We start from the raw sequence: 27,741 nt of genomic DNA, 5'->3' as shown, positions 1-27,741 counted from the left end.
TAAAATATTTTATATAGACTTCCTTGATTGATTAGGGATTTTCCCACTGCACTGCATGCTCAGCTTGGTGGAATGTACTGTCACAGACTGCTCAGGCTGGAGGTGGCTTATGCAAAGGCAGCTGCAATTACCACACCACAGAATGAAATCTGTCAGTATGAGAGACAGCTCTTTTATATACCCAGCAGCAAATATGATTTCAAACAAAACACCATTCAAAACTAGAGTTTTACATATACAAAAATATTTCATTTATATAGTGTTCACATGTGATTGGAGGAGTGAGGCTTCATTAAAAGATTAAAGTCTGTCTTTGCCATGCAGAGCATATAATTCTTGCTCTCAAATACTGTATGGTTAGAAAATTTTTCACATCATTATTCTGAGAAGGGGAGCTTCTAACTGGTTTGGTGAACACTGTTAAAAACCAGCAATGAACATTTCAGTTGGACCACAGCACTGCTAAAAGTTACTAAAACCCCTAATGTTGTAGTCACACAGATTGCAGCTAAACACCCACAGAAAAGCCAAAGTCATCGCTTGACCCATGAGGGATCTTTGGTGATCTCTGCATTTTCTGGGCCAAGTACAGCTTGACCACGAGTGCTCTTCCCAACTGCAAGATACCTGGAATTAAAGAAAAAAAAACATAAACAAGTGAGAAACTGCTACATTCGGTTAACCACAGCACTGCTGTCAAAGTTAAAAATACTCCCATTTTAGGAGTGTCCTTTGTTGCATACAACTTGTGTTGTGCTCACTCATCACAACAGTCTCTCCTTAGCCCTGTACTTGGCTGTAGTGGAATTTTTATATCTACAGTGGAATTCAGAAATCAGACACAAAATGCTCCAAGTGAAGTAGAAGCAGCTTATATAGTCTACTCATACCTAGTATACAGTCTACCCAGACAGTTTCTGGGCCCTTCAAAAGTAAACCAAACCCAATCTCCCACAGACTCAGAGTGTAGGAGGGAATTACATCTGCTAAACATGCAATAAACAGGATATAATTAACACATCCTTTTCTGGGTTACAGAAGAAAATAGTGAAAGTAGTATGAAAGACCAAGGGAAGAAGCCCAGTAATTTAAATATGACAACTGAGCACAGGCTTACTTGTTAGATACATCAACCAAGTTATCACTGTTGACAGCAAAAAGTTGTTCTCTGTGCGACTGCTTCATTTCATCTGAAATCCCATACAGGAAATGACCCATTCCTAGGGAAAAGAAAACAAAACCATACACTGCTCTGGTGCACTGGAACCTGTCACAGCCACGGGCAGGAATGAGAGCAAACTACAACAGGAATGTGTGCTGAAAAGAAATAGAGACTAACCATCAAACTATCATGCTGGGAGAATATCCAACTGAATCAAGCACAGTAAGCTGAAACCAGGGTGAGGCAGTAACAGTCTCCTATTTAGGAAAAAATTCTATTTTGGCAAATTATTTGGTTTGTCAAAAATCTGAACGTAATGGTGGTCCAGGAAACTTAGACATAATTCATTCTGAAGAGATTATGTTGTTATCATCTAACAACTTTTTAAACAAACTGCATTTCATGAAGCTTCTGTTTTTGAACTATTTTATTTCCATTCAGTTGTGATGTATCTGCAATGTGAAGGTTTGCTCATATTTTTGTACTACATACAGAAATCTGCATACAAATGCTTTAATGTTTTGTTGGAGTACTTGCCCACAGCATTTTAATTGCTCCCTGAACAACTAGAGAACTCCAAAATAATCACAATCACAGAAAAGCTTTTTGTCAAGCAAATAGCCATAGGGAAATAAAGGCAGCTGGGAGGATTTCAGTCAACTAGTCCAACCTCCTGCCCAAAGCAGGGCTGAGTTCCCAGCCAGGTAAGGTTTTCACATCCATCTGCAGTGCCCAGTGACTCAGAAGCATGAAGGGACAGGTGTTCCTTGCACCAGTTCCCAGGCCTCTGGAACAGAGCTCTCCTGTTCAGTGCTCTGTTAAGATCTGTGTTCAAATGCCAAAGAATGTTTGTCATCCCTCCCTGACACCAACGCCCAATGTGCACTGCACAGTGTGGGCATGCACACAAGGCACTGCACTCGTGTGCACCTCACACCAATTGCTTTTTAACTGCCCAGACCACAACCAGATTCTGACAGGTAAAAGCCTAATTTGACGTATTCTTGTTTAAACGGGTTAGTGCTAATACAAGCACATTTTAAAATAATGCTAATCTTATCCATGTAATTCCTTTGTGTATGGGAAGGAAATGTGTTTTACCTGGGCAAGTTTTGGATTGAAATTCAGCAAGAGAACAAGGGAGAGAAGTGAGGACAGCAAAGCTACATGTTAATAAACTGAAAAGATACTACCAATGCATCATGGATGTGCAGATCTGCAAAGAAGCTAAAAACATCCTCCACCCAGCAGACAGACCTCTGTGCTTTAACTTCTTCAGAGAACACATGCACAAAGGGCTAGTGACATTCCCAGTCAGTATGTCTGCGTGAGTCAGGAAAGTAACCCCTCAGCTCTTCTTCAATCAGAGGACCAGTATTTTCATTTGTCTGCATCTAATGCTCTCCAAACCTAAAATAATTTCCTCAATCTCCCTCCATGTGATGCAGAGGAGCAGCAACACAAAACTTCAGCAGAACCTGGGTGGATGAGATGTTTCTAAGAAGGAGCAGTAAGAACTAATAGATTCATTGAAACTGCCATTTTCTCTCATCTTCCAAACACAAATTTTATAATCTAACACAGTTTAGTAAATTATTTTCTTCCCTTTAAACCAAAATTAAAAAGTAAATAAACACTGACAGCCCAGGGAAGATGATGAGAATGTACCTTTGTCTGAAGGAGCTATTGGTGCATCCACAGCAGCAAACACTGCTAGTTTAGCTTCATCAATATCTTGCTGTGTGAATTCTCCAGATCTGGCCCATTCAACTGCTTTTTCAAAGGTTTTCAAGGTGGCTAATGAATTTGGGTCTCTTAGAAGAAAAAGAAAATCTAAAAATTATTTACTTCAGTCTTACAAAATGAAAAACCTAAATTCTTTTATTCTCACTTCATTCATAATTTACTATATAGCACACATGGGGAAAAACAAATTATAAACTTCCTTTTTTTGCATTTCTTTTTCAGAAGAAAGTAGTGTTACAAACAAGCAGATTCAGAATTTTATATACACAGGTACAGAAGTTCAGCTGCCTCAAAGTAGTTCCAAGATAGTGTAGAGAGAAGTGGCGTAATAAAAGCAGGTCAGGTAAGCCAGTGCTGTTCACAGTGGGCTCTGAAAGCACCACTGCCATTACTGCCCACACCAGGAATATTTATGATATGCCCTATCTCCTCTCAGTTGCTTTTCTTGCCACACCTGTTTTTACTCTCTGTAAAACAGGTGCCACAGGTTAACTACTACTGGCAAGTTAAGGACTACTGCCAGGACAAGTCCTACGACGTTGTAACTTCACAGAAAGGCCAGACTGCTCAAACCTCAGTCAGGAACCCTGACCAAGCATTGTGCCAGGCTGCCTTTGGGCTAGGAAAACAACTGAAGCCAGGACTCCATCCACACAACACTGCTAGTCAGGATTACAACTATAATACCTCCAGTTCAAATTTCATCAGAAAGTGCCCTGGGAAGCTAAATACAGGGTAACTGTTCTGGACTGGCAAAGAGAAGAGAGTAGAAAAGAAGGAGCAAGCAGTTCTAGCTCATCACCAGCAATGCTTTCTGCTGAATCTCTGATGATTTCAGCCAGTTGCTTTAAGATTCGTATTTTCAAACTCAGGACCTTAGAGAACTTCACCATTCTACTTCATGGTCTCAAATTTAGAGTAGTCTTGAATTTATTTTTCTAGGGGCTCCTTAACCCAGAAATAAATAAGTGAAAGCCAGTTATACATAAATCTGAGACTGAGACAGTAAACACAAAAGTTCAGAGCTGCAGCAGTGGTTGCTACCAGCAGAGGTAATTTAAGCTTTCCCATGGGCACAAACAAGATAAAGCAAGGATAGTTTTATTAGGCAATCTAACTTCATCAACACTGAATCACTCACTTAATTTCTTCCCTTTTATTTCACTTCTTGAAAGACTGCTACAATGAAGTCAAAAATAAGACACAGCCAAGCAGAGTGGTCAGGGGACCACTGACCACAGCAGTCAGTGGTCCCCTCAGCCATCTAGAGGAAAGAAATGCAGTTACCTGTAGGAGTAGAATGTGAATATGCCATTCTGACTAAGTTTAGCACCTCCACCATAAGCCCCTCCTTTCTCTCTGATTTCTGTATGTAGGAATTTAGCTGTCATCAACCGTGCAAGAACTCGAAGGCTGAAACGAGAGAAATAGAAGCAGTGAAGATGTGAGCTGGTCAATAGTAACAGTCTCAACTGCCCCTAAAGCTCCCCCAGATCCCCATTTGCAATGCACTGCTGCTTGTAATCTATGACAGTTACCACAGCAATACTCACTATTTAATAATGGCTGAATAATGTCACATCACTGTAAGAGGGGCACTGAACTTTGTTACATGCAATAGGACTGTCAACTCAGGACACGTCCAAGTAGGCAGGGCTGTTTATTCCAAAGTAGAGGAGAGCAGTCCCTCATTACTTAATCTCAGTATTTACAGGGCTTCTCTGGGCTCAGATATGCAAGAGCTGCTTTGCAAAGATTTTGTTACAAATGCACTGTATTTTCTGCAGTCAGCCCAACCCTTTCTGTTTTGCTTTGTGCTGTGCAGTGCACAGAGAAGCTCCCTCAGGTTCTGCTTCCCACCTGGCATAGTCTGCAGCCGTGTAGGGAACTGTTCGAATGCATTCCCCAGTATAGTTCACTGGGAAGGGAAGTACAAAATGGGTCTTCATCTGGCATGGCTTGAAAGTAGAATCCTAGGGAAAAAGCATATTATTGTCATAGTTAGCAGCAGAGACAATTTACCCATCTCAGAGCTCTCACTTTTTTGACAACTAAGAAATTCTGCCAAACATACAGACAAATGTTAAAGCAGCCACTTATCCTACCCTGCAACCAGTGACATTTCCCTTGTGCCTGTATCAGCAATCCAGTACAAAGAATTGCCTTGGAAAACTAAAGGAGAGGGACCATACATCAGCTACCCATCCTTGCAGACCCCCTTCTCAGTTCTGCAGATTTTGAATCACTGCCAAGGAGTTTGGATTTAGCCACGGATTTTCTCTGCTTGAAACACATGTTCATGACTCTCTACTTATATCACACATGTACATGTCACCACATCATATCCCAACCCATCCATTCTAGACACTGAAAGCAGAGTCAGGAACTGTGTACCCACAAAAAAAAAGTAAACTATTTATGACAGCAGCTGTAGAATAAATTCCTGCTCAAACATCCCCTGCAACAGACTCAATTCTTCCTTACAACCTCACTTCCAAATTTCCAGTCCTCTTTATGTCTCTGGGTCTCTGCAGAGCTGGCTCCTTTGCCTCTTTCACACATACATCTGCTTGTATGCTCACTTAGGCACAGGCAGATCCTTACACACCTCCAGTGCTGCTATTTCAGATCTTCCCATCCTTTCTTAAACTCAGAAACCCCATTCCCAGACCCTCACACAACTCTGGCTGGGCCAAGCACAGCACTGCATTTGCAGCACTGGGCTGAGCTCTCCTTGCCCCTCTCTTTTCTAAAAGGAGAGTTCAGGGTATGCTCTTCATTCCTGTAGCCAAATACAGATCCTCATATTCATCCAATTTTCACTAATGCTCTTCTGTCAGGTGTCATTCACATTCAGAATAATTTAGGGAGGAGACCAAGGAAAGGAAGGGACTAACTGGAAGTGATTGTGTTTGATGGTTAGTTGTGGAACTGAAGGGCATGAATTATGTTTCAGTGCTGTGCTTCTGTAACAGCTTAAGATGGACCATTACCATCAATAACAGACCTGTAATACCAACATCCTTCACCAATAATATACTTACATTAACTAATTTCCTTGTGATCTGCAAACCAGTAGCCATTTCACTTCCCACAAGTTTCACTTCTGAAGATTTCTACAAGAGAGCCAGTCCTCATATTAAAAGATGATTTAAAAATTGGAACCAAGACTACTACAAATGCAACCCCTTCCACTCAAACCTCTCTAAGGCAATCATCAAACCATGCCTTCACAAACATACGCAAGGTACTCAATTGCTTCCTCCTATTTCCTAAACAAATGCCAAATTACTTTTCTTCTAAGAGTAATCCGGCACTGAGAGACACCAAGACCCAGATTAAATGGGGCCCATAAAGTTACAAACTATCATTTCACTCATGGGCAAGGAACTGGGAGCTCATTCCAGTTTCATCAGAAATTAAAACAGATCTGTAAAGTGACAGAGAAGATCCTTTGTAAACTCCAGTGAATCAAGCATATTTTGTGCCAAATGTCCTAAACGCCCTGGTAACAAAAACTCATATGCAACTGAAGAACTGCACATCATGCCCTATTTGCTTTTGGCCAACATTTCAAGTAAAGCTGAGCTAAAAAAGAATTACAGTTTTATGCAACAAGGAAAGGAAGAAACTCTTTTTCCATGTCCCATGCCGAAGCAGTAACCCCAGGGTAAGGCTTAACAGCTGAACTCCTGCATTTCTACTGCCCACTGTGCTGCAGTGAAGACACTCCATGGCAAAGCAGAGCAGCTGATCACAGATATGTCCACAGAGCAGCTGATCACAGGTATGTCTGGTAGATTTCTTCAGGCATCTTTACATGGATACATGTAAAGCTCAAACTTTTCCTGATTGCACAATGGCATTGACATGATCAAGTCAACTGTATTTGATTCCCTAATCACAAATGACAATTTCTCACCTCAATCACATGTGGACGAACAGGTTTTCTCTCTTTTTTACTTCTGGCTATGCCCTTTAGAAATTTCTCTACTTCTTTAGATGCTTCTGGTATCTGCTGAGGTGCTGCATTCACAGAACATCTGTCAAAAACACATATCAAGTTTTTAAGTATGGTTTTGTGTTTTCAGAGAGTCCTTTATAATTTGTACCATTCTGTCTTTCTAAATATTTTCTATTAAATCATCAGAATGTTAGGTCAGTGATCTCAGGTAATCATTAACAAGAAAAAGGCAAAATATTCAATCCAGCATCTGATGTGAAAAAAAAAAAAAAAATACAGTCCAACTGCTGTTCTTTTGCTCATCCTAGAACACTTTCTGACCAAAAGTTGAACCGTAATTGTCAAACCTCCTGTGCACAAGACAGGACTAGCTCAGTTTAGGAAACAAAAATATCTCTGAAGGAAAATAATGCCCTCTGTATCCTCTCTTTACAGGCAACCCTAACTTAGTTTTGAACACTACAGATATTTACATAATTTCATTTATCATTTCATGCTTTCAAAAACAAAACTTTGCAAATTATGTCACTTCAAACTGACCCATTTTTGGAACTAATGCATCTGACATTAAACTCCTTAATGTGCTCTTTTTACTTTTTCCAATATATGCATAAAGCAAGTTTCATAATGTCACTGCTTTCCTTTTAGGAGCAAAACAAAAATCCAAACCAAACTATATTCAACTGTTACAAAAAAATCTAAAGGTATTTGTCTAATGGGCACCTTCAAGTGAAAAACAAAAGGCAGATTTTTGACTATTTCTGTAAAATCGCACAGGTCACTTACAAGCTTTGGGTACAGCTGTAGCCTATAAAATTTGCTGGAAGTTTCTCAAACCATTTAAATATTGAACAAAATGAGCTACCATAGCTACTGCTCTATAAGCAAGGGCAATTTAAATTGAACATTTCTGTAGTTTTCCCACAGATGTCCCATTTCATAAAACCCCATGAGGTGCACTGAGAAAAGCATGTTCACAGGCCATGGCCTCTCTTTAACCAAAATGCCCCTTTCTTTTTAGCTCACCTGATGTTGTCACTGTTTAATAAATACTTCTTAATGCGTGGTAGTTTGCGTAGTATGGGTTTAATATCAGACATTTCTGCTATTCTCTTCATCAACTTCACCTGTGCAGGAAGGGAAGGCAGAAAGACCACAGATTAAATCAACAAGATAAATTAACAAAAACCAGCCTGTAACTCCACAGTCAAGAATTTGGGCCTTGCTGAAGAGCATTATTAACTTTTCACCTGATCCATCCCATTGAACATTTCCTGCAGCTCTCCAGAAGATGTAAGGTTTTTGCTGGCTCTAATAGAGGCATATAAATGGCCACAATCTGGAATGCCATTTGACAGCTCCTGGGCAGTCTTCTTAACCAGCACTCTGAAATGTTCTTCCTCCTCAAACCTTGGGCTGAAAAAGAATACAAGCAGGTCTCATGCAAAAGGACACCAGTGAAATTTATTTTACTGAATCAATTATCATCCCAAGTTCAACAAAGTGCTTTTAAACTGTTGGTTGTCCATTTAATCCACTATATAGTCATGCTTTTAATGCAATATGTAAGTTTAGAAAGGCATTAGAGATAGAATTATGAAAATAAATCCCAAAGTAGGGCCGCTAAGAAGAGAAGAATGGCTGGGGTAAGAGTGAAAAAGAGAGCCCAAAAAAAACATGCAAACCCACAAACAAACAAAACCCAATGTACTGTACTTGTTAAATATTTCACTCCATAAATTCATCATGTCTGGCAGATTTCTATCCAAGCACAGAGATGAAAAGAGCACACCCTGAAGGAAAAAAATAAACAAAACACAAAAAAACCCTTCACACAAGACAACCACAGCAATGGCCCAAAAAATGCACAGTACCTTTTCATGGAAGTGATGCAATGATGCCAACCTAATGCTACACATTACAAAATCACTCTAATGCAAGCTGTGCTACTGAAATGAGAGCAGACATGAAATGTGATTGCTCTTCTCACAAAGCAAGGCTGGCAATTCCCCAATTTCTTCTTCTCAACAGCAAGCAGCAGTTCAGACACAAAATTTTGTATTTTTTCCCATAAAGTGCAAGTTCTGTTCTGAGGTGCACCTTTCTCCATGGGAATTCCCTTAATTTAACATCCAGGATCTATACAGAGCAAACCCTCAGCAAATTTGCAAAAATCTCAAAGAAATATTGCCAGAACTGTTATGCCCAACACATAGATCAAGTGATGCTGCCAACATAACACGTTAACAGCAAACTGTGTGTGTAACACCACACCATTCTGCCCCCTACCCTCTGCTTCCAAAATACTTTGGGCTACACAAAAATACTGTGACAGATGCTAGTGAAGTACTGCCTTAGACACAACACCCACATCAAGCACTCCCCTTAGCACAAAACACTAACTTACTGTAATTATCTAATTTATATCTTCCAAGGACTTTCAATGAACAGTAACTTAACCCTCCCCTGAAAGCCCTGACCCTTAACTACAGAACTGTTACTGCAAGTGTAACATCTGCAAGGTGATGATTAATTTACCTGTTCATAGACATCCAGGTGTGAATCATCTGGAGTGATATGTGGGCTGACAGACATACCACCTGTTTTTAATTCTATTTTCTGGGCTTGTTCCCTGTAATCAAGGGCTCCACATCCCATCCTGTGAAAAACAATAGGTATTTCTTTCCCTTTTCAGTGTATGCCAAAACCAAAATCCATGTAGCATTAGTAAATTAGTCTGTTTAGGACAATACTAATTTAGCAACTAAACAATTTGGGGCATTATCAAGCAAACGTAATACTTCATGTCTTATAAAAGCTTCACACCAGGCTTTTGAAGTAAAGCATCCTGCTAATTTAAAATGCTGTATTAAAAAGCATGCTTTATATGCGGCTTGCTACTAACATCCTTAAAAACTAAATTAACAGCATAAGTTTTTCTCATCAATAAGGACCTATTCCTCCCAGCCCAGGTCACTTGTTCTGCTTTGTGCTCCTCTGTCCCTTATGATGGGGTCACTTTTTCCATCCCCACATGGCAAAATTGCACCAGAAGTGTATTCAAGCAAAACCTTCAATCTCTGCTACGTTATTTCTCATTTATAGAAATTTTCCAATCTGTTGACGGAATGCTTGTGTTGGCACGGGGCAAAAAGGCAACGCAGAGACTGGTGGGGAAGGGGAAACTATTTAGCAACACTGGGGAATAAAGAGAACTTTTTTCTGCAAAAAACCAACTTATCAGCCTTTCCCTTTCATAGTAAGAACAGATGTTGGAATTATTAAAGGCAGTATTAGTATCATTACAGCCTGTTGCTTCAGCTTCTAAGAAAGCAAACATCTCACTTGGTAATGACGTTGCAGAAGAGTGGCACGTATGGCTTGAGCTCCTCAGGAAGCGCGTTCAGGCTGGAAACAGCTCGGAAATAAACCACCCCATTGGTTGGCTGAGCACAGTACTGGACAGGAATGTCATCAGCTAGGGATAAACAACAGCAAAGAATAACCAGCATCTTCCCACTACAAACACACAAAAGCAAAATGATTTCTTACAAGAGTATCTCATTAAGAATAATTTTCTGTTGGTGTTTCAGAGACACTTCTTGTTTAAATTTTGCACATTACACTGAATGCTGGACCAAAGGGGTTTTTCTGTTTTCTGTACATGGTAAGGTAATGGACACCTAGACAATTTGAAAAGAGGATTCTTCTAACAGAGATCATATTTTAGAGATAACATTCAGATAAAATTAGTAGGAACTGGTTCCTGAACAAGTCAAAAAGTTTTTCTTCCTTATTTTTGCCTTCATCCATCTAAAAATTGAGGAAAGCAGCTTTTTGCACTGTACACTCTTCCTAAGCCAGACTATAAAAACTAGGCCATTTTTTGCAATAAGGTTAAACAGTCTTGACACTTGCTGGTAATTTTTGAAGAAAAATATCTATTAGAAATATACTACAGAAAGTATTTACCTGCAAAATTTTGACAGAACTGTAACAAAATTCAGAACTACCACCTTGTATCAGTCCCTGAGGAAACCACTAGCAAAGCAGGGAAAAACTTGCTCTGAAGTTATGAGGAAGGACAGTAACTTATTTTTTTCCTGTGGCTCCTCTATGTCATATTCTGTAAAAAACAGGTAAGGAGGGACTGCAGTAAGGAAGGCTTGCTGCCCTGGCTGCCAGGAGTTCTGCAATGTGGGCAAGCCTTTGGAAAGTGAGGAGATTGCTCAAGAGCACTGAATGTACCAGCCAGAGACTCCTCTGACTGCAGGGCAAGTAGGGAGTATGCCTGCAGCAGGGAGCTGCCATCAGGAGCTCCTGCCAGCCCTGGGAAGGCCGGGAGGCTGTTCCATGTCCATGCTGCCCCTTGGAGGTGACAGCTCTCCGGATCCACTGCCATGTCTGCCCAGAGGTGCTGGGCTGGAGAGGAGGAGAAAGAGCACAGCTATGGGCCACAAAGCCAGTGCATGTGCTGGGCAAGGGGCCACAGCTGGGCCAGCAGCCAGGGAACAACCCAACAATGCTGCTCTTTGGGACACGAGTGTGACACCAACCTGCAAGTGCTGTCTCCAGCACAGTGAAGGGGATTTTGGGCTCGATGTCAGACACTTTTAAAGCTGGGAGACAAGAGGTATCCTGAGGTTTGCTTTGAAGAGCAATTAATTCCAAACCTAGTAAGAAGAGAATACCAAAATTGTCATTTTCAGCTTGTAGTGAAACTGCTGTCAAGACCTAAAACCTACTGAGATGATGCAGATCCGAATAACTCAAGAGTCAAGTTTGGAGTCTTCTATCAGCAACTTTGCAAATATTTTCCTAAAGCAAATTCTGCAGATTATCATTTAACAACAGCAGAGGACATGCTTAGATTCTCTTTCCAATCCCGTCTTCACAGCCTGTTTATAGTAAAATGTAATTTAATCTTTAAGTGACACCTGCCAGTCTGTGCTGTCACTCAGCTCTGCAAGCATGGACCCAGACCTGGCAGATAAGAAGCTTCTTTCTAACCCAATCCGTTCCAGTTCTTACTCAAGTGCTCTGTCAGAACACTGATGCAACTAAATTGTTGTGATTACTTTCACATTTCAGACTTTCAGACACTAGCTGGTCACCTCTGAGTACTCTCCAATTTATCTCTGCAAGTAGAAAGCCTCCTCTAATTTCGTGCTCCCTATCTCCTGTCACGCACCAAAGCTTCAGAAGATTAACGCCACATTTTTGGAGGATTTCTGTGACTAGACAGTGCTTTAACAAAATTAGATGACTGCCCACGGTTTTCAAGTGTAAGTTATTCTTGTGAATAAGTTAAACCCAGTGTTACTTTTATAGTTGGCTTTTTAACCAGAAAATATAAGAAATACAATTAAAAAATGTTAAGTTTTACAGGAGCATGGAGCAGACCTCATGCTCATAAATAAAAAGTTTCAAGGTACGTGGTATGTAAGTATCTGAAGAGAGGGTGCCAAGAGGATGGAGCCAGGCTCTGCTTGGTGGTGCTGAGCAAAAGGACAGGAGCCAATGGGCAGAAACTGATGCACAAAAAGTTCCAACTGAACATGAGGAAGAACTACTTTACTGTGCAGTGTCCAACACAGAACAGATGCCTACAGAGGCTGTGGAGTCTCTCTCACTGGAGATACTTCAAAACCCCTGGATACAATCCTGTGCCATGTGCTCTAGGACATCCCTGTCTGAGCAGGGAGGTTATCCAAGATGACCTACCATGATCCCTTCCAAACTGACCCATCCTGGGATTCTGGGAATTCACCTTCCACTCAGTGCAAGTTAACATGGGAAAGAATAAACAGATTGGTATTTTAAAACAATTTCCTTTTTTCTGCCCTAATGAAGACATTGATGATTTTATTTTTGAGTGCTAAAACTAATGGAATATACCAACCATACACTGTAGTGTAAGCACTGCACTGCCCTTTAACACATACATACAAATTTGCCACAAAAAAACCCATCCCTTTCAGAGCAAATGCTGGAGAGTGTGTGAAAATTTAAGATATTCTACAGAAAAACAGCTAAAAAATCATTATATAAATAAATATGTGAAAAAGCAAGTTAACCTTTTTCAAAGATTTGTGTTTTTTCCTCTTCAGAAAGTGCATTGACCTTTTTTTCCAGCTTTTCTGCTTCCATTTTAGCTTGTTTATCATGGTAGTCTTCCTCTGGACTCATTGACAGAGTCAATTTGTGTGGATTATCCTGCAGAAATATATCCCAAAACAAAGCATTAATTCTGAGGGCAACTTCCTTGTCTCAGATTATTGCTCCATCAGCAGCAGATAAACAGCCTGTGCATCATTTGGCTTGCACGTTATCCAAAGTATCACAACCACACAGACTGAGCCCTTGTTTCATACAGAACAAGCTGCTCTGAGGAAAAGGCTGCTCAGCAGAGGAACAAGAACCAACAGCCTTCTGCTAAGTTTCACTCAAGAGTCAGAATCCCTCAACAGCACACAGTACTCATTAGTTTAATTAAACCCAGGTTAAACAACTGTACATAACAAACACTACAGAGCCGTAAGTTTCATCTGGAGGGTGTTCTAAGAGGGGGAAATTCTGTTAAATGCAGGAGGGTTTGATTAAACACCTCTTTCAACCTGCCCAAGCTTGAGTGCACAGAGATCCCAAATGATGTAGAATGTGCATGCTTCATCCTGCTCAGAAATGCTTCACACATCAGCCTCGCTGCCACAGAACTCCAGGCATTACGCAAGCTTCAAACTGCTGTTGAATTCTTTGTTTACACCAGACTATGGAATTTTAATATCAAAATTACTCAAGTAGCTTCCATTTTCCATAATAGGAAAGGGAGGCCAGCCAAAAGACAGTGACCTCAAAAACTACCCATTTCAATGCAGGAGTCAAACAGCAACATCTGGCACTGATAGACAGCAGTAATCTGGGACAATGTAATCAGATGCTGTTTTATGAGTTTATCTCCCCCATGCCTGTGTGAAAACACCACAGAAACCTGACTACAGAGTTAAAGAGAGACATGCAAAACTAACTAGCCATAGTAAAATGGAGAGGATGAAAAGCATTCTCACCTTTGCTCTCTGCCTGCCTGCCTGAAGAATCTCCCAGCACAGGTACAACAGTGCATGATCTCATGATGTAAGAACATACAACTATTCTCATCATTTCCTACTGAGATGTGCCTTTGCCTCAGCCCCCTCAACAGAACTGTACAGTAAAAGACATTCACAAAAATACTGCACCTGCATTTCTTCCCTATAGAAGCCAAAACTTTAACAGCAGCCTACTACCTCTAGACACTAGTAAATGTTCTTAGGAAAACTGATTTCAACTGATGTCTCCTGGTTTTGAGTATATTAGAATCAAGATTTACTCCAATCTAGGTAACAGTTACTTATAATTAATCTGCCTTTTGAAACAAACAAGCTGACTATGGAAAAAAAAAAAAAAAAAAAAAAAACCAAACAAAAAACCTACCAGAAAAAGCAAATGAATAAAACAAAGCCACAAAACAAACAAACCCTACAAAAACCCCACACCACTTTTGCATTGCTATAATTGGATATTTTTTTTTCTGGAATTAACTAATTCAGGGCTTCAGAACTATTCAGCATTATAATGCCTTTACTGGATATTTTTTATTTCTGAAAAAAATCCAAAAGAACATATAAAGAGGAAAAGAAGAGAAAGAGCAGAAAGTAATTGGCACTGACAGCAACATTCAGACAGCAGCTCAATGGACATGAGGAACACCAAGACAATCTTATTTGTAACCAAATCCTTTGCAAGGAAAATTAGATGCACCTTGCTATGTCAATACTAAGGAACACATAACTAGGTCCAGAATTCTCTGTTCACATCTGAACTTCTCATCAGGAAAGAGATGTGCCCTTCTATACCAATTGCAGTATGGTAAACATTAGTGTTCTATTAAATATATCATATAAATATCAGTGTTCGATTAAATATGGTTCCAACTGACCAACCAGGTAATTTTTTTTTCCCTTTTAAATGTGGAAACTTAAACCATTAAAATTAACATGTTTCATTTGGATATGTTGCTGCTCAAGCCACACCTAAAAACAGGTAATATGGTGATAAAAATTGGCCTTCAGTTTAACTTCAAATAAAAAATTGTGATTCAAAAATTAATACAAGATAATTTTCTGTAAGCTTGCCTACCTTGAAGTATGTTTTAACTTTTTCCTGAAGAAATCTGGGATTTTCTTTAAGACACTGCTTGAACCGAGAGACTTTATCTGCAATCTTCAGAAGCTCCACTGGATCCCCATCTTGATTCCAGCACGAAGCTATGTACTGAATGGGAAAGAATGATTAAGTAAACAGGACAATCCATCTGCATTTCTCTGAGAGCATCAGTGCTCCAAAACCACCTTAACACTTATACTTGAATAGCAGACACAGAATGCGTAGTCCTAATGTAGCTGGGGGAGGGAAAGATATTTTTCAAATAAACGTTCTATTCCACCATCACCTATCCCCCATTCTCTCCAATCTTGCCTCTAATTTCACTATACCAAACCACCATTTTTTAAACTATTACTCTTTTTTTTTTTTTACATAGCTGTGCATATCTGGAAATATACTGTAATATTCTTCAGTACCTCACATTAAAATGAATTTTTCATCTCAAGAAAAAAAGGAAAACAAACAGGTGGTAGAGACAAAGTAGTAAGTACATACATGCTACAGTTTTGTATCGGCTAGATTAAATGATTTATAAGAAGGTTGACTCAAACATGTAAAGTATGTTAATTAGGTGAGACTTTGGAGAAAGAAAATGCTAAATAGCCAGAAATATCCCCAGGATATTTCTTTTATTTTCTAATTTGAGTTTGCTTAAGTTGCTATTGAAAGTTCTCCAAAACAACACAAGTGCAAGATACCAAAAGTTTGTTTATTTCTCCTCTGTGTGAATGGGGAAAAACCAAAAACAAAGCAAAGTATAAAATCCTGTCAAATCCACTTTCTCTTTTCCTACCTCTTTAATTACAGGCAGGTTCATAAGCCTTCAGTATTTTTCAGCAATAACTCTTTTTTTCTATTCTGTGGAATTCCCCAATATGATACAAAGCAGAGTATTTTTTTAGAACATGCTTGAGCCAATTCTCTTGAATTAAAAGCAGTCACTCCTTATGTGAGGCTGCTGTGGGGTCATTACAACAGTTCAGTCCTGGTTCTCAGCAGGCAGCCTAGAAGATTAACCATGTATGTAAGAGCACTGTGCAACAGCTTTTGAGCACTGACAGGCTTGGGGCCACAGCCACTTCTTTGGTGCCACACTTCATCCCTGGCAGCTCAGCTCCACACAGCCACTCACTTTGCCCCTCACATCAGGATGTGAAAGGATCAGAAGGGTGAAAGTGAAGGAACACATGTTGAAATAAATGCAGTGTAACAGGTAAAGCAAAACCTGTGTGTGAGCAGAGCAAGCCAAGGAATTCATTCCCTGCTTTGCACAGGCAGGCAGATGTTCACCATGCCCAGGACAGCAGGGCTCCATCACATATACTGGTGACTTAGGAAGACAAACACCATCACTCCAAACATCCCCTCCTTGCTTCTTCCCTCAGCTCGTACGGCTGAGCAGGGTGTGGGCAACCCTTGGGTCTTTTTGGGGTCCACTGTCCCCTGGTGTCCCCTCCCAGCTCCTTGCCCATCACCAGCCTCCTGGTTGGTAGGGTGGGAGGGACAAGCAGAGAAGGCTTTGACACTGTGCCAACACTGGGCAACAATGAAAACACCCCTGTGTTATCAGCACAAACCAGAACACAGCCCCCTTCCAGCCACTGGGGAGAGATTTAACTCTATCCCAGCCACCTGGGAGGACTTGCTCCAATGTCTGACCACCCTCTTGTGAACAGCTTTTTCCTAATAACAAAACTGATGTCACCTACCTTGACTTTCAAAGGACCTCTGACAGTCCCACACAACATCCTTTATTGTTAGATTGGAGAGATACGGATTTGGTGGATGGACTATGGGATGGATAAGGAATTGGTGGATGGTGACATGCAAGCAGTTGCATTCCAATGGCCAGCATCCAAAGGGAGATGAGTAACAAGCACTGCCTGTCCCCCAGGGGTCTGCTGGGTGCAATACTATTGAACACCTTTATTAATCACACAGCCAATGCTCCTGAGGGCACTCACAGCAGGTTTGCAGATGACACCAAGCTGAGAGGTGTGGTGGACACTCTGGAGGGAAGGGATGCCATGCAGAGGGACTGGACAGGCTTGAGGAGTGTACCTACATGAAGTTCATTTAGTTCAAACAAGGCCAAGTGCAAAGTTCTGCACTGGGGCTGGGCAACGGCCAACAATCAGTACAAGTTTAGAGATTTAAGGTTTGAGAAAAGACCTGTAGAGAAAGGCTTGGGGATATTGGTAGATGAGAAGTTGGAAATTAGACCACAATTAATGCTCCCAGCCCAGAGAGTCAATTGTATCCTGGGATGTACCAAAAAAATCAGGGCGAGCAGGGCGAGGGAGGTGATGCTGCCCCTCTACTCCACTCCCATCAGACCCCACCTGAGGTACTGCACACAGCTTTGGGGCCTGCAGTGCACGACAAACATTGACCTGTGAGAGTAGGTCAGAGGGGAACCACAAAAATTATCGAAGTGGTGGAACACCTCTCCTACAAAGGCTGAGAGACTTAAGGTTGTTCAGGCTGGAGAAGGAAAGGGCTTTGGAGAGACCTTACTGCAGCTTTTCAATATATGAAGGGGGCTTATAAAGATAGACTTTTAAAAGGATAGACTTTTTTCACATCCTGTACAGACAGGACAAGCAGCGAAGGTTTTAAACTGAAAGATGGCAGATTTAGATTGGACATAAAGACAAAATTCTTTACTATGAGGGTGGTTAAACAATGGAGCAGGTTGCTGACAGAAGCTGTGGGTGCTCCATTTCCTGGAAGTGTTTGAAGGCATGTCAAAAGTGCTCTTAGTAACTGGATTTAGCAAATTATGGCCCTGTTTATGGCAGGGAGGTTGGACCTGGATGATCTTCAAAGGTCCCTTCCAACCCAAATAATTCCATAATTCTATGATCACTTTAGTTATAACAAGGTCCTCTTCAAAGCCAATTTCTAAAACATGACTTCCGGGAAACAAACTGAAACATAACTCTCCTCTATGGGAGTATTAGCACTAAATGTTGCAAGACAGGCCTTTAAAAGCAAGAAATTACCAAGAGCTTTCTGTTCTACAACGAAGGCATAGCAGTTGAATCAATTTCAAGACTTAATGTTGAGGGGTAAAGTTATCTGCATAAATATTTCATCAGACAACTACTCACAACATCTGAACACATGCCAGAAAGTAGTGACTATTAAAGTCAGGCATATTTGGCCAGATTTACCATGAAACATGACAGGCACTTAAATATCCACAATTTGCCTATATGGCTGTATGGCAATCTGATTTAAAAAAGCTTTTGTTTGTGCTCACCCATTTACAAATCTCCCGTTAATCCAGGGCTCTGCTTTTTTGCCTTAATGTATATACCTAGGAATAAAACCCTGCTCATGCAAAGAATATACAACACCTGAGAGACAGAAAGCAAAAGAGCCACAGAGGAACTGAAGTTGCTGCAGAACAGAAGAGAACAAGGAGATTAAAGACTGAGTGGCTGCAGGAGACCCTGATTTCCACAGTGACTGCAAACACTGCACCTCACTCATTCCAAACATAAGATGACTTGCAGACTCCTTCAAGACATTCTGCTGTGGAATGGGTTTTCTATAACAGTTTAGTACAAAAATTTGAGACCAAGAATTGCATTACTATACATTTTCCCTTGTGAATCTAGAAATTAACTTACAGCAGTACAATCCTGAAGTCCACAGAAAAATACAGTCCTTCTATTTGGCTTTTAGAAAACACACAGGCATCTAGCCAAAACAGACAGTTCCCAGAGCCAGTATGATATGCCCATCACAGAATAACCAGTGCTACTACAATCAAAGCTGCTATTCAGGCAAAGACAACAGGCTCACTGCCTGATTAACTCATACAGTGGGAAGTCCACAGACAGTCTGACAGCTACTGAAAAGAAAGAAGAAAGATGTACACAATATGACAGAGGAAGAGCCCTTAAATGGGAAGTTTTACATATCAGGAGACGACAAAATGACCCTGTATTTTATAAAGACATAGGTGGTAGATTTTTTTTTTTAAATATTCTTAAAAGAAACACACACACAGACTTACAGATGTCAGGGCAAGTCCAAAACTCGTAGACTGATGCTTCAACTGTATTTCAATTTTGTGAAGTAGAGCTTCAATCCTATCTTCCTCAAAACCTTTCCTTTGGGAAGGGGCAATGAGAAAAGGAAATAATATCCATTAGCACTGATCATAACCGAAGTGAGGTTATGAAAATGAATTAGGAGAACAATAAAGGAAGCATTACAACATAACATCTTTCACATTGAACAAAAATGGATATGAAATAATGTAATCATGTTGTATCATTTAGAGAAACTGAACTAACATCAAACTCCTGAAGGTTACACTGATGAGAACAAACTACAATAAAGGAAGTAGCAGACACAAGTTGTACGAGTATTGAACAATATTACTTCTGCTTTAGTGCCTTTATTGTAATATAACTAGATTTTTAAGGCATGTTATTATATACAAGTCTGCATTATTACACACCTACGTATTATTATGTTAACTAATACTATTCTTAAAAAATAAGCATTACTCACACAATAACTTCATCGACTGTTCTGTCAATTATCTGTTTCACAGTATCAATGTCTCTTTCAGCAATACCCTGTAGACCCACACTGAAATAAGCTTCTCTTGTTGAGCCATTAAACCTAGAATAAAACATAACCAACTCAGTGATAAGTACTAGAACTTAAGCATTAAAGCTGCCAACAAAGGCAAGAGAAGGGAAAAAACACCCATTGTTTCCACATATACAAACACAAAAGATTTAAAAGCTAGATAGAAAGTAAAATAATTACCAAAGAGGCAAGAAATGGAACTTAATAGCATTTTTTGTTCAATTTCAATAGTAGTAGCCACTGTCAAGAAAACCCACAGCATATGGTTTTAGAGAAAGAAAAACAGCAACAGAAGTAAAGCTGGTATTTTCTGTTCATCTTCCCATTCTTCTGTAATTTCTTTCAGGTAAAGAAGTCTTTTTAAGGTGAAAATTTTAGCTGTAACACCAAACACATACATTCTACTACAAGCAGGTGAGTGAAACAACACTTCTAAAGCAGTATTGGTAAAGTAAGTGGTTAAGGTGAAGTTTTCCATGTTTACTGCAATTGTTACCAACGGTATTTAAAAAAAAAATATAACAGTAAAGACAATTCTGTCCAAACTGTCAGGCAAGGTTAACCACAGAGCTCATCTTTATAGAAATACAATGGCACTTGCAGAAATACAGAACACCTAGCAGCTCAAAAAATAGGTGCTCATGCACTAGTAAACAACCAATATTACATGCCTAAAAACCACAGAAAGAATTCAGTGGCAGGCTCAGATCCTGGATTCTGCAATACTCATCTCTGGGCTCAAACTTACTCTTGTAGATTCATCAATACAGTCACTAAGGCAAATTAAAGCCAGCTCACATCCATATCAATCCAACCAACATGGAAAAGGACCGGCTGACAAAAAATACAACATAATCCCTACTTCGGTGTCTAAAGCAGGATTTCTACTGCCATGCTCTAGAGTATGAAGATGCCTGCAAAGCACTGGCACACATGACACAGGACTTGCAGAAAGCCAACTACTTATTGCAGAAATAGGTCAAGCCAGGCCAAGTAAGACATTAAAATTATGGATGAGTGGGAAATTGAGGTTTCCCACTCAAAACACTTGAGAGTCACTGGAGAAAAGGCATGATTTTAGTCATCCTCAAGTCCAAAAATCAGTCAAATGAATCATGCCTGGAAAGCACTTCCTTCTTTGCGCTGACAAAAAAGGCAAATTCTGTACTGAGGTGATGGCAAGTTAACAGCACCTGATTGCACAAAGGCACATTTGTGAACAAACCTACCTACTACTAAACGACAGAATTAAAGCAATAAAAGCAATGTGGTTACAGAGAAGAGCTCACAAACACTTCTACATAATACTTAAATGTCCAGTATGAAAAACCCAGGTAAATTAAGGCACTGAAGGTATTCCATATTTTACTCTATCTATCCATTTTTATGGTTCATAAGCTGTAAACAATACAAGTTTGATTAACCAACTTAGCTTCTATCCAAGTGCTTCAATGAGACAAAAGTTACATCACAGAAAGCTTTACAGCTCACCAGGAATATATCAGGAAAATATCTTTTATGATATTTTAATATTACAGGGCGATTACTCTGGTGTAAATTGCTTGTATAAGAGATGAGTTCTTCCAACTTAGAAGGGCTTTTTAGTTTTTCTAACATTGCTTCTAGTAATGAAATGTGAATTGCAACACTTACCCAACGTCAGGAGAAAAATCTGTACCAACACCAGACTCAATTAAGGCTTTGTAAAAAGGAGAATTTGGCCCATCAACCAACAGTGAAGACAACAGGCTTAGGGTGAACGTTTCAAAAGTGTCTGTAATACTGAAGAAAAACAATTAGTTCTTAAAAACCATATGTGACACCCAGTATCACCGAGTCCATTTCAACAGAACTGGAAAACAAAGGTAGAGGGAACAAGGGAGAAGTAATTGTCAGCTGTGAAGCCCACATCAGACCTTAGGGAAATCAGAGGGCTCTGCATCTTTCACTAGTTATAACTACCAGGAAAGTAATTTAAATTGTGCTGCAAGGGGAGGTAAGTTAGTAGCAGGGTCATACAGAAGAACCTGCACATGGCAGGGAACTGAAAGGAAGACAATGTTTCCAAATGCCTCACCCACTGAACAGTTCTGTAAAGTAACACTTGATTCTCCTTGTGTGCATCTGCTAAACCAAATTATTCAGCAATTAAACTTTTCTTTACTAAAGCAGGACTGATCTATTTTCCTATGGCATTATTTTCTTTAGGGATTACATTTATCAACAGGGACTTGGGACAAGAAACATGACTGTACCTTGCTTAAAGATCTAAAATGAAACTTTTATCCAGAATTTCATTTTGATATACTTACTCTGTCAACAAGTAGCTGACACTGACAGTGGTCTGCTTGGAAGGATCAGCAGCAAAGGAGTCTAAACCACATGTTACCCTGTGTTCTCTCTATAAAGTACAATAAATGATACATAATAAACTCACAGCAGAAGTTACAAACAAAAAGTAACTTGCATCTTCATAGCATCATCTTTCCAATTATTTAAAATAATTTCACAGATGCTCATAAATAAATTCACAATCCATGAGCAAATACACAAACACACATTATCTTGAAAAATGAGTGACATCTCAATGTTTAAAAGTGAACAATATAGGAGAGGTTGAAGAAAGTCTGGACATAACATTCTGGGCTATTTTTGAAAGAAATATTTACACTTCTGGACAAGCTAGTGAGGGAAAGGAGGAGGAGGGAGGAAGAGAACATGAAAATTATTTTTGACACCAATATTCGGAAGATTAGATACTATTAGAAAGCATTATTTCCTGACATCAAGAACCAGTATTTCTTTCATTAACCCTAAATGCTTTCCATTAATAAGTGCTTCAGTGTTTCAAATGACAAAGGACTTGAAAACTGGAAATAAGAAAAACAAACAACTGCAGGCAATCATTACATTACTGACACTCAAAAGTAACTATAGATTGCCCCCCATGTAACCAAAAATAAAAATACTTCAGCTCATTTACAGAATTCTAAACAACTTAGTAACTCCAGCAGATTAAAATATTAACCCTGGGGGGTTTTTGGCTTTAGTGGTGTTTGTTTGTTGGTTTTACTTACAGGCTTATCCCAGATTTTCTGTTTTGGGATGTCAGTATTTGATTCAATTCTTTCAAATTTTACCAATGCTTCCTCATGTATTTGCTTCAGATGTTGCTCCAGTGGAAAATTACCGTAAGTAAAAAATCTGCATTTCAAATAAAATACTGGGATTAAGCACTTGATTTAATATGAAATGTAGAGTAGCTACTTGTATTATACACTGAAATTCATGTGCTTTCCAGTAATTCTGTTACATCTGAAATGGAAAATAGTTTGGCAGGTCTTCAACCTATACAGTATTTATAAAACTCACAATCTCTCAATAAAAATCCATATTTCTCTTCTTGTCAGCTACAAAACACCATATTTATTTGCATTATGTTCAGTTTTATTATGTTCAAATTCATTCAGTTGCAGGAATATACAATGTTCCAGAAAAAAAAAAAATAGTAATTGAAGCCAGAAACCCAGTGCTTCTAAGTTTCAGAAAACAAAATTCTTATGGTCCTCACACTTTAAGTATAAAATACAATGATCCATGTCCTAGGTTTTGTCTGTCTATAGAACATGGCTGGATTCTATGGGTCACCCCACCAAACACATTCCAACTTCTAAAAGACTTCCACTGGACAAATTATGAGCACAAGCTGTGCCTCAGGTAGATCTCATCCCCTAACTAAAATCTCAACACCAGTACAGCAGAATACTTGGGATGATGAGAAAAATCAACAGATTGTAAATTCTCTGTCATGACACCAGCTGATGTTCCACAAGTGAATTCATCAAAATAACAGACTGGCCACAAAATTAGTACAGGAGAAATAATTATTTCCCTGCATGTAATTTTCAAATTGACTTCCAGCTTAAATACCTTATTAATATCAACCAAATCAGTACCTGAATCAAATGACTATCCATTATTTGGAACTCACTGCAGTAATATGTGATGCAGGAGAAAATTAAATCATTCATTTGTAACTTCTAACTCAATCCGTGTTACTTCAAGGAGGACAGGAACCCTTAGATTAATCTCTGCTACTTGTATCTTAACCCCCTGACATTATCACTAAGTACTTATTAGTATGCTCCCCTCCCCCACAGCTCATGAGTTCAGGTCAATCGATTCCCAAAACACATACACATGATCAGGCAGACACATCTGAGAAAATCAGCCACCCTTCTTTCCTGCTTTCAATCCACACTTCATTGCTCTTTCTAGAAAAAAATCCTTGCTACCACACTGCTCTAACTGCTGTAGGGCACAGGCTATCTTTGTTGTTGGCCACGTGATTAAAAACACTGTGCTTCTGGTTTTCTCCTGACAAAAATACAAAGCACTAACCCAGTAACCTAAGGAGTTAGTCACCAATCCCACATACCTGGAATTGCTTGGATGATAATGTGTGGCATGGAACTGCTTAAGCTGCTCCCATGTAAGGTCAGGAATACATAATGGATCTCCACCAGAAATTACACTGTAAGTGTGATCAGGAAGGATTTTGTTCTGCAGGTGCTGTGCAAATATCCTCTCATTATCTGTCTTAATAGGAAAACACCACATTTCAGTGAAGGCCATCAAAACACATTTAAAAGACAGAAGGTGCTCAGTAATAAGACCTCCGAGCTCTAACTTAACACAACCTCCTCACACAGGCATGCAGTCCCATGTGCTTTAAGAAAATGAGTTAAGGTTCCATGCTGATGTAAGAGACTATTTTACAATAAAATCGATTAACAAAGTACCTTTCTATACATAAACAAGCTTTTGACAGGCTAACTTAAAAAAAAAAATCTATTCAAGAGTGTTGAGTTTACTGAGGACTTACATTTTCAATGGGGTACAATAATACCATTGTTAAGCTACAGTTGAAACTACTTCACCATCTGCAAGAACTTAAACATCCACAAAACTTACAAATGCCCCTTTCATTTCATTAAAAACAACTCCTTTGAAGACTAGAGGTGTCTGAGGATCAGCTGGGTTCTCATGTTCTAACCTCCAACCTTCTTGCCTGCAAAATTAATAACAGCAAGTGTTGAGAGTTTGAAGACCTTGTTGATTGGGGGGGGGAGAGGGCACTTTTTTTTTAATTTAAGGTTTGCATACATCTCAAACTGTCTTACCAGAAATCTAGCTGACGCAAACATGGAAAGAAAGCTGCATCCAAGTACACTGACAGGAGGTTTTGAAAGTCCTTGGGATTTTGTGTTGAAAATGGATAGAGAGTGTAATCACTAGCTGCATATAAATAAAAGTAAAAATAATCAGAATTTTAGAAAGTCTAAGACACATTTTGCCATTATTGATTTTTAATTTCTCATGCATATAAATAAAAGGAAGAGAATAAATGTACTAAATGAAATGCATTTTTGCTGAGGAATACACATATTTAACATTGCAGATATTTTACCATGAAAACTTTACTTTAGCCATATATCCATATAAATAATTAAATGTATTTTTGTATACTATAAAGCTCCAGCTCTGCTGGGACTTTGTAACTGACAAGTGAACAAGACTTATTTTGTGTCTTGTCTTGTTAGATTTTAATACTTCACAACAATCACCCCCAATAATAATGGCTCTCCAAAGCCAAATTAAGGAGAGCCAACAGATAGCTCTACGGCAATAAAACCTCAAGCATTTTAAGTGACATTATTTCCTTTGTACTTACCTGTGAATGCATTCATAAAAGTGGACAGTGATCTGTTCAACATTTTAAAGAAGGGATCTCTGCAGGGATACTTTTGGGAACCACAGAGCACCGTGTGCTCCAGAATATGTGGGACCCCAGTGCTGTCCATCGGAGTGGTTCGGAATTGGATACTGCAAGAGAGAGCATGGAAGGTGTGGAGTCATGTGTGAGGAGAAGTGCAGCCACTCCTGCCTGCTCCTGTGATTTATGGGAGCATCACCACTGCCTAACAGCTAACGTGGCACACACCAGATGCAGAGTTTGACTTCTTCAGACTCCCAAGTGCTCAGCCATCTTTTTCAGAGCAAGCACAGCACTTCTATTTCTGGAGTTAGCATAGAAGTTTTCAACACAAGAGTAAACACATTTATTTTTATCCAAAAGGCTCAAATAAAAAATGTCATGGAAGGTTATGGTTGCATAATCTCAGTCTCTGAAAGTTTTCAAGGCAGGAACTGGACCCGAATTAAACACTGAACCTGTTTTGAGCAGCAGACTGAACAACAGACTTCATATCTGTTGCAACCTAAAAAATTCTAAGAAGCCCTACAAAGGAAGTACTGTCCTCCCTGTAATCACAGAATAATCCAGCCACGATGCCAGATTACAACTGAAAAAACACAAGGTGATGTGGAGATTGAATGTGTAATACCTACATTAATGTCTTACCTGAACAGATTATTGGAGTCCTCCCGAGCCACATGTAAATACCTGGCTCCTGTACCATCATGACTAAGCTTCACTGCAGTCAGGAACAGCTCAGGAACAGCTGTCACCTGCATTGGAAGAAAACATCTGTATTACAGTGTGACTTCAACTAGGGCAGATAAATTGTGCACAATATAGGAATTACAGTTTGTTTGTCTTATACATAATACTGGCTTATACAGTATTGAACAAATTTTTGCTCCTGTGGTTTGAGGGGAAAAATAATTACACAAATGAAAAATAAAATTTAAATGAAATTTTTAACCCAATGAAAGTATACTACCACCGAGGAACCATACTCTTATGGTACAGATAAAAATTCAATACGATATACAAAAAGAAGAGGCATAAAATATCAGTGGCTAGGGCAGATAGAAAAAGCAAGGACTCTGTTCTACCACTAGCTCTGTCACTAACAATCACTTCTCATAAATAACCTTTCCTCTCCACTCCCCCTTTTTGCCTTTGAAAAAGTAGAAGAAATTCAGCACATTTCCACAGCAGCTTTCCAACACAGGTATTAAAAACTTCTTAGGAAATAATATATTATTTGAACGTGTTTATCAAAACACATTCACACAGTGAAGCTCCGTTATCTGTCAGGACTCTAAGAAGGCCACACCGAATGGTCACATCTACAGCACACACACAGACTGGTGGGAGGCATAATTTACTCTAGAATTAGCTCCCCATAAGAATATGTACTAATGGCACCTAAAGCGTTTGTCTGCAGCGAAGTCACTACAAGGAAATCCTGAATCAAGTATTTAAAGTGCAGCCGCCGGGCCTCACTCAGTGCTTTCTAAGCGCGGGGAAGGTGATGTACCCACAGAGCGACCGCGGCTCACCTGCTGCACGGTGAAGCCGTGGATCTGCTCGCCCGGCCGGTACCGCAGCGCTCTCTCGTTCGCGGCCCCGCTCCTCCACCTGCACGCCCTGCGGCCCAGAGACCTGGAACGACACAATTCCCCCTGACAAACGCGCCCAGACCGGCCCCGGCCCGCCGCTCCAGCGCGGCGAGCCGGGCCCTGCGCCCGCCAGCGGCTCGGAGCTCCGCGCCCCTCGGCCGAGCGCCAGGGGCCGGGCCGGGGCCGGGGCCGGGGCCGGGGCGGGGCCGGGCCGGGGCCGGAGCGGGGCCGGGGCCGGGGCCGGGGCCGGGGCCGGGGCCGGGGCCGGGCCGGGGCCGGGGCCGGAGCGGGGCCGGGGCCGGGGCCGGGGCCGGGGCCGGGGCCGGGGCCGGGGCCGGGGCCGGAGCGGGGCCGGGCCGGGGCCGGAGCGGGGCCGGGGCCGGGGCCGGGGCCGGGGCCGGGGCCGGGGCCGGGGCCGGGGCCGGGCCGGGGCCGGGGCCGGAGCGGGGCCGGGGCCGGGGCCGGGGCCGGGGCCGGGGCCGGGGCCGGGGCCGGGGCCGGGGCCGGGGCCGGAGCGGGGCCGGGGCCGGGGCCGGGGCCGGGGCCGGGGCAGGGGGAGGGTCCCCGCTCCCCGCCCGCTCACCGGTCGCGGCCCAGCAGCTCCCGGTAGCGGCTCCACATGGCTGCGCGGCCGGGCGGGGCAGGCCGGGCCGCACCGGGAGCGCTGCGGGAACCGGCG

At 40.8% G+C, this 27,741-nt stretch overlaps 1 protein-coding gene across 2 annotated transcripts; it reads right to left on the bottom strand.

Moving 5' to 3' along the window:
• Positions 1-148: 148 nt before the first annotated feature.
• On the bottom strand, positions 149-27,741 carry PITRM1 (pitrilysin metallopeptidase 1). 2 transcript variants are annotated; one of them, XM_021528824.3, is made up of 27 exons: positions 27,646-27,741; positions 27,003-27,105; positions 26,116-26,222; positions 25,426-25,577; positions 24,875-24,989; positions 24,666-24,762; positions 24,130-24,290; positions 22,769-22,895; positions 22,004-22,092; positions 21,345-21,473; positions 19,608-19,721; positions 19,105-19,201; positions 15,051-15,185; positions 12,950-13,088; positions 11,429-11,545; positions 10,218-10,350; positions 9,411-9,531; positions 8,589-8,665; positions 8,123-8,288; positions 7,899-7,999; positions 6,831-6,951; positions 5,953-6,024; positions 4,769-4,881; positions 4,196-4,321; positions 2,831-2,976; positions 1,118-1,220; positions 149-627 (listed from the first exon to the last, which is right to left on the bottom strand). In XM_021528824.3, exons 1-27 carry the CDS (start codon positions 27,681-27,683, stop codon positions 534-536), a joined length of 3,093 nt encoding a protein of 1,030 aa, XP_021384499.2. In that variant the 5' UTR covers positions 27,684-27,741; the 3' UTR covers positions 149-533. The 2 variants fall into 2 exon arrangements, with proteins under 2 accessions (XP_021384499.2, XP_077645181.1); XM_077789055.1 differs by having other exon boundaries at positions 27,003-27,090; positions 27,646-27,701.

This window comes from Lonchura striata, chromosome 1, assembly GCF_046129695.1.
Source record: "Lonchura striata isolate bLonStr1 chromosome 1, bLonStr1.mat, whole genome shotgun sequence".
Classification (NCBI taxonomy): domain Eukaryota; kingdom Metazoa; phylum Chordata; class Aves; order Passeriformes; family Estrildidae; genus Lonchura; species Lonchura striata.
The sequence above is the reverse complement of the archived record's forward strand: the minus strand, read 5'-3'. Positions and strand labels throughout refer to the sequence as shown.